Genomic DNA, 12,113 nt, shown 5'->3' on the forward strand with positions numbered 1-12,113 from the left:
TTAGGGGAGCAGCAGGATGGCTGGTTGGATGCACCAGTCGCTGTCTGAGCCAGAACCTACAGGCTTGAATAAGCCCACACAAAAGCTTCCCAACTGGGCAGACTATGGCTGTCATCCAAGTCTGTTGACAAAAGACAGGACTGAATACAGGTCTTTTTTTCACTCTGAACCCCCCTACCCACACACACACACACACACACACTCACACACACATTTCCAGTGAGAGAAACATATCAAGTCCGCACTAAAGTTGAGGCTGGTTTAATGTGCTGCTGGCAATTCTCTCCTCTGCTTTAAAACAAGCAGAAAGCTCTGTTTGTATGTGTGCATGTGTGTGTGTGCTTGTGCGTGCGTGTGTGTGTGTGTGTGTGTGTGTGTGTGTGTGTGTGTGTGCAGCGGAGTGGGTGCAGCAGCAGCAGCTTCAGTGTGTGGCCAAGTGTGTGTTAAGAAGGTGTGGACAGCCATAAGGATGAAAGTTACATCCCACCTCCACCCTGCAATTGGTGTTAGAACATCCGTGTGTTTGTGAGTCATATCAAACAAACACACCGTATCTCTCTCTCTCTCTCTCTCTCTCTCTCTCTCTCTCTCTCTCTCTCTCTCTCTCTCTCTCTCTCACACACACACACACTGTCATCCTCCCTTTCTGTAGCCTACTTTCTGTTTGTTTCCGCCTCACGCTCGGCTCCCAGCTGAGTGCAGCCCCTGTGCTCACTGACTCTGGAGGGCGTGTTCACTCCGTTCACTCCGTTTACTCAGCACACACACACAACACAACACACACACACACACACACACACACACACAACACACACATCCACCGCACTCAGGACAACTTTTCACTAAACTTTTTCACAGATGGAATTGGCGGATGCTGTTAAGTAAGGTAACGCAGTTTTGACTTGTCTTTCATGTTTCTCTCTCTCTCTCTCTCTGTATTTTTAATGTGTGTGTTTGAGGGGAAAGTTTAACCTTTGATCCAAAAGTGGCGACAGGTGTCCTCTCTCTCGCGCTGTTCATGATGAGGGAAGTGCAGCACAGGCCTATGTTCCCCTTATAGAGACTCCATATAAATAATAGCGACCAGGCGTTTAAATAATCGTTCAGAAATATAGCGCTAGATACTAGAGTCGTCAAACTTTGTTTATGAAAAGAACAGCAACTGTTAAATCAGTTTTAAGCAGGAATGAGCATTTTACAGGAACAGTAATATCAGGAGAAAAATATGATGTACTCTCCGTCATCTACTCCTCACTACAATATTATTATTTTCTGTGTTGGGTCAGGTTGTGAGAGCTGCGGTGTTTTCACTGTATCATATCCTGTTGAACTCCTAGGAGAATCGTTTTGCGCATGCGTTAAGTGCTCAACGGTAACTAGCCTCGAGGCAGTGGACACACACAGTCAAACACACACTCAAAAGACAACCGTTTTAAACTGTAGTGCAGCTGGTTAGCTTTTTACCTACAGAAGTTTTCTGTCCTTTTTAAAAAACATCATCTCAGTATCAGTATCAGAGCAAGCAATGGCAGCTTTAATAATTAAAATTTATTCTTTAGCCTTTTATTGTAGTTTTGGTGGACAGTCCACAGTAGAGAGCATTTGGTGCAAGCAGAGATGAAAGTCTCAATAGCAGACAGGAATAGCCCACCTGAAACAGCATGTGTCCTCACCCACTGAGGCACCAGAGCTACAGGAGGACACAGGATTTCAAAGTGCACTTGATTCCTGAAACTGTGCAGTAGTTCCCGACCTGGGGTTCAGTTTCCCTCTGATGGGTCTTGAGATGATACACGGGATATGAAAGAACTCAAAAAATATTATGTCTTTCTTTAAACTCAAAAATCATGACGCTGATCAGATACAAAATAATTAAGATACAAGTTAAAGAAGAACAATCAACTAAAACAAAAATAGAAATACAATTAAAAACAATGCAACAGCTCTTCAAAGCTCAGTATGAACTCCAGGGACATGGATGAAACATTTTTTCTGACTTTTTGTTTCATCTTCGCTTGCTTTTTGTGGGAAACTGAACTTTGACCTCCTCAGGCCTCTAAATGTATTTAAATGAAACAATCTGAGAAGGAAAAAAAAGACTCATGGTGGACCAAATATATACCGAATATACTTACATGACCACACCCTGTCCTCTGAATGAGTCAAAACTAAAAAGATACAAAGTGGTCTACAAGTTCCTGGAACAATAGCAATTTTACACCACTTGGTTTTGTTCCTGACATGTTTTAAAATGTATTACAATGAAATCATAATGTATAGCATGTTTATTTTACTCACTGTCACAATGTTAAACAGTACCATTAGGACACAAATGTAACTAGAGATGAATAGTTTCCATCTGTTTGTTTGAGTACTGTGGTCATGTGTCCTTCTCTCTCAGGGATGGAGGGGGAGCAGGTTGACTCTTCTCTTGACCTGAGCCACCTCACAGACCAGGAGCAGTCCATCATCCTCCAGGTCTTACAACGTGACCTGGAGTTGCGTCGTTGTGATGAAGGACGTGTAAGGTGAGAGGCGATTGTTTCTCCATTCACGGGCCACTTCCAGTAATGACAGTATTCAGTAATGAGCACTAACACACAGAGGGGTGACAAATTAATTTGAGGTCTAAAAGCAGGTTTCAGATGGGTTGACATCCGGCAACTGTGAAGGCTTCGGTATATGATTCACATCTTTTTCATATTCATCAAACCATTCAGAGATCTATTGTGTGTTGTGGATGGGAACATTGTCATCCTACTCCCATCGGGATAGAAATGTTTCATCACAGGATTAAAGGTGATCACTAAAAGGTGACACGTCACAGTCAATCAGAGAGGATGACAGGATGTTAAATGCAGTAAGGAAACTTTTGCATTTGTTTTGTTTCTCCACCTTTTCCTTTAATTTGTCACCTCCATGTTGTAGTTGTAGGTTGAAAATTTTTTTACATTTTTGCTGTGTGTTATTGGTTACCTGAAACCTCAGTGGGTGGAGTCAAATAACTACAGCGCTTATAAATACATGTTGCTCTCTACGTTTTAAATCTTATCCTGGTTTTGATCTCATTCAGGATATGATATTTACATGGTACATGAGACATCTGGTTTTTCATATCCCAGTGTACATGTTCACTACAATATCGAGGTCTCTGATCATCTGGCAGCAGATGTGTCTTGATCCCTCAACATCTGATCTCAGCAACTTATTTCTGAGGAGAAGCACAGCTTTGTTTCTGGCTGCCCGTTACGTTTGCCACTCTGTGGGATTTAGCTTCTCCATCATCAATAACAGAAAACGAGAGCGACAAGGCAATTTCTGTTTTTGTTTTACCAACTACTACATAACTTGAGTTGATGATGCACAGTGCAGTGCAGTGCAGCTAAATACCTAGTCTCCCGTTTGTGATGCTTGTTTTGATTAATCTTTAAATTAGGACCTGAAGCAATGACTATTATTTATTATTGATTAATGTATTGATTTTTCTTTTTGTTATATTTGAGCAGCTTGAAATTAGAGATTGTTTGTCATTTGATCTTGACTAATCATCTAAATGTTTCAGTTCTGCTGTCAGGCAGGTGAATGTATCAAACACCTTGTTAATTTGCATGTTAACATGGCAAGTCAAACTTTGAGTTATTACATCATTAGGAAAATTGACGTGTCTTGTACATGCTGACTAAGTTCCATGACACCAGTGACAACAGTGACTGTAAACCCTCTGTTTAGTTTCTGACGTCCACTGACTTTTAAAGACAGGAGGTTGTGATTCTTTGCTGTTTAACTTGGCGTCGTGTCAACGCTACAGGAACCTCCAGCAGTCAGAGACAGACCCGGCACGTCTGCGCTTCCTGTCTGGGGCATGGTTCAGCGAGGAGAGCAGCAAACGCCATCGCAATCGGACGTCAGGCTGCGACCTGGTCCATGCCACCATACGCCACAGGAAGACAAAGAGCAGAGGTCGGTTTTCATTTAATGCAATACTACTACCTCTGGCCCGTGGGGCTGCTTTTCTGTTGTTATGGGGATATCCCAATGATGGTTCTGTGGTTGTTGCCATGGTAACAGATGTGCCCCTGGCTGGACTGTTTAATGGAGAGAAACAAGAAACCTCGCATGATGACAACAACTCTCCTGAGGCAGAGGGAAGACTGAAGGACAACAAGGAAGAGAAGAACGCAGGGTTAGTGAGGGCAGAGAAAAAAATCATATCACTTGTTGCAAGATTTGTGTGAAACTGCATTGCCACTCTGTTATTTGTGTTTTCAGGAGTCAAGGAGGTTTGAAACCTACTCCCACACCCAGAACAAAAAGTCCAGTAGCACAGGTCTGTGTGTGCATGCATGTTTCTCATTTCCAAGCATGAAAGTGTTTTCTGAATGATCAACCAGAAGTTAATAACCCATCTTTAATTCCAGGGTCTCCAGCATAGAAATAGTTCCTCGTCATCCAAAGGTAAGAAAGTTTCTATCTCAGTGCCTCTGTGCCTTTCTAGCGACCTCTTTGTACTAATATTAACTCATCATTCTGCTCATAGAGTGTGAAAGGAGAAGTAATGGCCACTCAGAGGAACCTGAGGTGATTATAAAACACACCAACATTCACAGATTATCAAGACTAATGGTTTTGATAAACACTGCTTTTAACTGGCCACATTCTTTCACACTTTCTATTCAGACCCTGCATCAACACAGAGTCCATATTGTTAATGAGCTAAACGTATAAATCAATCACACATTTTCCAGTGGTGGGGTATAGTAGGGTAGCTAAAGGACATCATATGAAGGGAGAGGGTACCAACTGATAGATGATCACTGGTGATGCTGCATCTGAGAATCTTGTGTACATGTCTAGGATGACTTTGAGCATCACAATGGAGACACTGACTCAATGAGCAGCAGCCTGACGGAGGCAGACCCAGCTTCTCTGAAAACCAGCAGCTCCACCAGCAGCCTTCATTCAGGCTACACGGTACACACACACACACACACACACACACACACACACACACACACACACACACACACACACACACACACACACACACATGCATACGTGCATGCTCACACACACATTTGATTAATTGGCTATCTGGCAAACGCAAGATGACTCAGCTCAGGACAATGACGTAGGTGCTGATCTTTGTTCTGCGTGTGTGTGTGTGTGTGTGTGTGGTGTGTGTGTGTGTGTGTTGTGTGTGTGTGTGTGTGTGTGTGTGTGTGTGTGTGTGTGTGTGTGTGTTGTAGCTCAGTGGAAGCATGATGAGTCTGTTCAGCTCAGGAGATTTTGGACTGGTGGAGGTGAGGGGCCGTATCCAGTTCTCACTGGTTTACGAGACCCAGAGGGAGGAACTGCAAGTCAAAGTGCATCGCTGCGAGGACATCGCTTCAGCACGCAAGAACCGCTCCGACCCGTAAGTGACAGTGGGTGTGTGTGTCTGCATCTAAATGTGCATATTGCAGCAACAATGTTACATACAAAACCAGTTATATAATGTCTGTGTGCGCGTGTTTCACAGATATGTTAAAACCTATCTCTTGCCGGACAAGTCGAGTCACAGTAAGAAGAAAACTTCAGTGAAGAAGAAGACACTCAGCCCAGTCTATGATCAGACACTCCGAGTGAGACACTCTCTCATTTACATATTACACAAAGGCAGCCTTCACATGAATCTCCCATCTGCCATTTGTCCTTCAGTTCTTCTCCACGTGTCCTGCAACATGCACTGCAGTCACTTATTTCTCTAGTTTTGAAGATGTTAAATTGTCAAATCTTGTAAATCTTTTTCCTCCACTGACCATATGCCTCCATAAATGTAAGCTCCCATAACACTTTGCCCTGTCCTTCCATCCTGTCACGTGTTAACGGTCTGATTCTGATTATATGCTGTCAGTACAAAGTGAGGATGGGGGAACTGCGGAGTCGGACTTTGAACCTGTCGGTGTGGCATGCTGAGCCCCTTGGGAGGAACGTGTTCCTGGGTGAGGTGGAGGTGTCTCTGGGCCTTTGGGACTGGACTTCCACTCAGCCGCTGTGGCAGGACCTGCAGCCACGGGTAGGGAAGAGTAGATTTGTGTTGCATGCAAATACACACTCGTGTAGTCGCATAAATTAGCATGTGTGTTTGAATACTCCCAGACTAATATTTACCAAAACACTATGGTGCCCGCATCTACATTTGTTTAGTATCTGAGTGTCTGTGTAACAGCAGTTTTGGCAGCTTTGTTGAAGACACAGAATACAGGGAGGAGTGTCTCTTGTGTCTGGTAGAGCTGAAGGGAGAGGAAGACATGCTGTGAATATCAACTAAGGTTTTATGTAACCTTAATCTTTTCCTGCTTCCACACTTCTGCTTCCCCCCTCCTTGCTTTTTCCTTTTTTTGTCTTTTCCTCTGCTTCTGTTTTCTACTCTTCATCCCACATCACAGGTTCATTTGAATCTAGACTCCATCAGCAGTCGTGGGACCATCATGCTCTCTATTAAATTCATTCCAGACGGATTTGAGGGTGAGCAGAACACATATATCATGGATGCACATTATGTCTTACCTCAATATCACGATTGCATGACTCTCAAACATTTTCTGTGTGTGTGTGTGTGTGTGGTGTGTGTGTGTGTTAAGGTAGCGGTCTGCCACTGACAGGAGAGCTTCACATCTGGCTACGGGAAGCTCAAGGGCTCCTGTCCAACAAAGGAGGTGCTATAGACTCATTTGTTAGAAGGTGTGTCAGCTCTGCATCATATTTTCTGATATTTTGAGTCATTTTTAGTAGTCAGAGAAAGCCCGTTCCCCTAAATGCAGCCTTAAAGCACACTCAAGTTAGTGCACGCCCCTATATGCTGTAGAACAATGACCAAAAAATGTTTGAATCCTCATTTAAATCATTTAAACCATCTACATACACCTACAATTTCAGTCTTGAAATTAATCCTGGTTGACTTTGGATTCAACTCACAATCATTCTTAATCATATCATACTTTAAACCCCACAAGCTACATACTCCCAGATGCTAGTAGACAGAGTGGCCAGAAGACACGGGTGGTGAAGCGCTCCATCAGCCCTACCTATAACCACACCATGGTGTATGATGGCTTCCACACCAGCGACCTGAGAGAGGCCTGCGCTGAGCTGAGTGTCTGGCAACGTGAAGGGTTAAAGACACACGTCTTAGGAGGGATTCGTCTGAGCTGTGGAACTGGTGAGAATCTCTGCGCTTTATATTCACATTAAAAAGAAGAACCTGTTTCCAGTACTTAGTTCTTATCAAGGGGATAGACAGAGTCGCCTTCACCAAGGCTTCACATCTTGACATATTCTTGTTTTGATTTGGTGATGTCATGTTCAGTATAAACTGTGGTTTCTTGTTTGTGTTGCAAGCAAATACCTGATTTCGCTTCCATAAATATAAAATGCATCATGTCTTGTACAGCTTAATACTTTTCTCAGGAGCTTACAGGCATTTAGAAGATCATACTATACTGAAAAGTAGGAACCCCGTTTTAGAACACTGAGGGTTGACAAAGGTACGACACAAATACAGGAGCTTTTTATCAATAACTTGCCTGTCTTTGTGTTTTGCTGCCGTCATTATACATGTGCAACAGTGAAAAATGGTAAGACTGGTCGCTTGCAGAGGCTGCATCCTGTTTCAGTGGAAGCCCTTTGTGACAGATAATATTGTAGGCAAGTTAGGAAGGGAACCGATGCTCCTGCCTGTACTTTGGTCTGAAAGTAGCCTTCCAAGCTTCATCTACAGTGGTGTTTAGCAGTGGTATGGCGACAGTATTTTAGTCCAGTACTTCACGTTGTATTTCATTCTGTTGGCATTTCAGGCATTTCATAGAGTCATGCTATCAGAGCAAGGTCATTTCTAGGTGACGCCTGGTGCATTGCTGAACATCCCATATTGGGTTGTTGGGGGTTTAAATCTCTCCACATAGACCGCAGGATGGGTTGAAGCTGGTGTCGCCATTGAACTTATATCATTAATTTAGTTGTTGTGAAGTAGTTCACCTTGATATTGACAGTGTTGTTATGCTCATAGCGAGTTTTGCTGTTCTTAATAAAGAGTGTGCAGCACTGTAGATCAAACCACTGATAGAGCAACATCCTCATCTTATGTCTCATTGTGGGTTTCCTGAAGGGAGATGATGTCAGTAGATTGGTGTGTGTGGGTTGCAGCAAGGATTCCTGTGGTAATGTCTTCAACATCAATAATGAATAATGTGTTTTTTTTGTTTTTTTAATGGCAGGTCAGAGTTATGGTGAGTCTGTCAGCTGGATGGACTCTACAGAAGAGGAGGTCGCTGTGTGGACCTCAATGATTGAAAACCCAAACCACTGGATTGACATGACACTACCAATCAGAACTAACCTCAACCCCCGGTCTGAGTGACTCAGACACACTTCATGCACAAACACACACTGATTCAAATAATGGCTGGACTGAAAGAACACTCAGCACATAGGCACATTTAACCTCTCTATACACAGATACACTGTTTATTTCTGTTCGTACACACAAACACACACAGAGGGAGTTAGTAGTGGTGCAATATTGTGAATTAATGGCGTAGAAATATTTAGTTCTGAAACCAAATCTGTCTGCTTTTCAAATGTTTTATTTGTATGTCTTGGCTTCAGTCTGTGTCTTATCTGACAAAAGTGCATTTGTAATCCATTGTAGTTTATTGATTAAATATCAAACCCGAACTTATGTAGCCTTGTCCCATCCCTTTCTATCAGTTTCAGTATATGAGAGAAATAGGACAATCACTTTCACCATGCAAAACACAAATTCTGATAATATAGATTTTTAGGGGACATTACTGTAATTGGATAGGTTAGAAAAAGCCTGCAGTTACATGCATTCAGCTTTCCTATGTAATGGATTAGCTGACTACCATCTTGTGGTCAGACTTTGTACCTATTCTTTGGACTTTTCAGAGGGGACAGTGAAGGTTAAGGTCAAGAACACAGTGTCATGTAATTTGTCCCCACTTTTTTCATCAAAACAAACTGTTATACAACAGGTATCCATCTTCCCTTTTACACACCAACGGACAGTGGAGGAAGGCCTTTATCATATGTGCCATACCTCCTGTCCAGCAGGTGGCATTCTTAACATTCCTGATTCAAGCTGAAATCTCAGCGGAAGTGGAGCTATTTGGCTTCCAAAATGAAGTATCAAGAAAGGTATGTATGTTTTGTGTCTTAACCCTTTGTAATTTGTGTATCTCTTAAAATGTGAGGTCACATCCATTGCGTCTTTTTTGATGACTTGACAAGCTCCAGTTCCATTTCTGGGCTGTTTTTATTTAAGGTAACGCCCATTGAAAATTATCTGAGATACTCTGAATGTATTACCTATATGATCAGCATTGAGCATTGAGTCATTTTGCCAAGATCTGTATGTTTTGTTATGAACACTAATCGCCTCGAGCAAAAGAAAAACAAATAAATGGCAATGATGAATTAGGTGCCTTTACAATCCCTCGAATACCAATTAGCTGTCGCCTACTTTAACAGTTACGTTTTGTGTACTTGTACTTTTATTTTGAAGGTTTTAGCCGGATTTAGGGACCTTATATTTTTATCCTGCTTGGCACACCGAAACCAATGGACTGTGTGTTTTAAGTGAGAGTTGATTAGTGTCTAAAATGTCTCGGATGCAGCTGCTGAAGCAGTTCATCGGTGAGCGGCTGAGTGCGGCAGCAGAGGAGATCTTCACAGCGGTGCAGAAGACGATCATAGAGTGCGAAGAGGAAGCTGCTCGCTCCAAAGGAGACGACGACCAACATGGACTTAAACAAGAAGTGCCGTTACATAGCGAAGGTTTGTTTGTTTGTGTTGGCGGCGGCTTGGGGCTTTAGAATACAAATTTAGAATAAAAATATTAGGGGGTGATGAATTGGAAGGAAGTGGAACCCGCTCCCTCCCTCTGCTTGAGGCTGGATTCGTCCTTTCTAGCATAACACACCTTGAACAGTCTAGACCAAACTGTCAGAGTTAGGCATTGTGGGTAATGTAGGCGCCATGTTTTCAACAAGACAAAAGCAAGTAAAGGATAAAAAAAAAACGGTAAAGTTCTGCGGTATAAATGTGTTTCTCAAAACCATATGTGTGACGCAATGCAAGGGCAGATATAGCTGATAAAGAGACCCCACCAACCATAACATATATTAATCAAACTTGATTATTGAGACTTAATTATTAGGCTGTATATCCTTATAATTTGCAGATTATGGTTGCACTCATGCACATACTATTCTTCAGTTTCTTTTAGCAGATCTCAAAAACACCAATTTCTTACCTTAAAAGTTTTATCCAGAGCCACACAGTAATGATGTACTGCTCAAAGATATTGAAGCCCTATGATCATTGGTGCCAGTAAGAAGTGCCCTTCCTGCTCTGGGGCTCCTGACAGCAGCTCATCTGGGTGTGCTTCCAGTGAGTATGACCTGTCCATGCTGCTACCGACGACTGACTAGCCAAATATTCTCTCATCTTAAATGAAGGTAAACTGTTATCTAGGTTAAAAAACAGAACAAAAAAACAACAAAAAAAAAAAACAAACTGGGCAAACTGAGTTCAAGCAAATTTCTCACCTTTTCCTCTTAACAGACCCACCGCAGGTCTTTGTCTGTGCACATGAGCAGAAACACTCCAGGGAGGAGTGGAATCCTGAGAGCTGCCACAACAGCCCTACTGTTGGCTACAAGGACTGTGGCCTGCTGGTCCTGGAGCCTCCAGAAATCAAACAGGAACAGCAAGAGCCATGGATCAGTCCAGGGAGACAACAGCTATCGGATATGGAGGACTCCGAAGCTAGCAGTTTGAAACTGACTCCCACCTGTATGAAGAGTTGCATTTACTCAGACGTGAGTGAGTTGCAAACTCATGATACAGGGAATGAAGACAGAAAGCCTGTACCTAGCTCCTCAGCGGACCACAGAAAGGTTGAGGGAAACTCTCTGTCAAGTGGTGAATGTTGGACTTTTCTGCCAGGTTGTGCTGTAACTCTAAATAACACGGGGCCTGAGTTGAGTTTAGAAACACTGACAGGCTACAGTATCAGTAAAGACATGAAAGTCCACATGCAGAACCACACAGGGGAAATCCAGCTGACTGAAAGTTCTGAACCACATAGCCCAACTCCACCAAATAAAGAGACAAAGAGAAGAAACAAATCTTATTGCTGTCGTTTCTGTGGCAAAGAATTCAGCCACAGTGCACATCTAGCAACACACACTCAAATCCACACAGGGGAGAAACTATTCAGCTGTGAAGTGTGTGGTAAAGAGTTTCGACATGGCAACAGCGTGACTGTGCACATGAGGATTCACACGGAGGAGAAGCCGTACCGTTGCAGGATTTGTGGAAAAGAGTTCCGTCATGTGGGAAACTTGAATGTACATATGAGAATCCATACAGGTGAGAAACCATACAGCTGCAAAGTGTGTGAAAAAAAGTTCAGTCGAAATAATTTAATGACAAAACACATGGCTGTACATACAGGTGACATGAGTTCAAGCACGAGGAGTGTGTTAAGAAGTTCTGTCAGTCTGCCTTTATAAGATTTTAGGACTGCTGTCATAAGATATCCAAGTTTTTTGGGTAAAAAAATGAAGCTGCCATTATAAAATGGTTGCAGATTTAAGAGGAAAACCACATGAAGTGTAAGTAATGATTCATTTTAGATAGACAGATAGATACTTTATTTATCCCCTAGGGGAAATTCATTTTAATACATTTTTGTAAGTTATTGTAAATATATTATGGGTTAGTGTAAAATGATATTTCCATATGTACAACCCTGACATTTAATACATTTCAAGTGGTAAATGTATTTCAGTGTGTAGTGTCTCTTCACGTCATCTGACTGGTGATGCGGAGTTTTAAATAGCTTAAAAGTCATCCTAAGTGCCTGGTTCCTGTAGCTGATTAGACCTTGTTAATAAACTTTTAAACTCCAACTTTAATTTTGATTCTGAATGTAGTTTATATTGTGTAAACTGGCATTGCTGAAGCTGCCATATTTTCTCTCACAAATGAGTAGCTGAGGCAAACACGCATTTTTGACCTGTGCTTCACATTTTAAGCAGCTGACT

General features: G+C 42.3%; 2 protein-coding genes across 3 annotated transcripts; both read left to right on the forward strand.

Annotated features, from left to right (window-relative positions):
• Nucleotides 1-726: 726 nt before the first annotated feature.
• On the forward strand, nt 727-8,719 carry sytl1 (synaptotagmin-like 1). 2 transcript variants are annotated; one of them, XM_056398821.1, is made up of 15 exons: nt 727-881; nt 2,402-2,528; nt 3,809-3,960; nt 4,069-4,183; nt 4,270-4,327; nt 4,419-4,455; nt 4,538-4,578; nt 4,855-4,971; nt 5,247-5,413; nt 5,519-5,621; nt 5,894-6,055; nt 6,429-6,507; nt 6,624-6,723; nt 6,996-7,201; nt 8,256-8,719. In XM_056398821.1, the coding sequence occupies exons 1-15, from the start codon at nt 872-874 to the stop codon at nt 8,396-8,398; spliced, it is 1,617 nt and encodes a 538-aa protein (XP_056254796.1). In that variant the 5' UTR covers nt 727-871; the 3' UTR covers nt 8,399-8,719. The 2 variants fall into 2 exon arrangements, with proteins under 2 accessions (XP_056254796.1, XP_056254797.1); XM_056398822.1 differs by having other exon boundaries at nt 731-886.
• Nucleotides 8,720-9,662: 943 nt separating this feature from the next.
• Nucleotides 9,663-11,984, forward strand: LOC130183436 (zinc finger protein 420-like). Its single transcript, XM_056398823.1, has 2 exons — nt 9,663-9,837; nt 10,627-11,984. Exons 1-2 carry the CDS (start codon nt 9,663-9,665, stop codon nt 11,577-11,579), a joined length of 1,128 nt encoding a protein of 375 aa, XP_056254798.1. The 3' UTR covers nt 11,580-11,984.
• Nucleotides 11,985-12,113: the final 129 nt, after the last annotated feature.

This window comes from Seriola aureovittata, chromosome 16, assembly GCF_021018895.1.
Source record: "Seriola aureovittata isolate HTS-2021-v1 ecotype China chromosome 16, ASM2101889v1, whole genome shotgun sequence".
Taxonomy (NCBI): Eukaryota; Metazoa; Chordata; class Actinopteri; order Carangiformes; family Carangidae; genus Seriola; species Seriola aureovittata.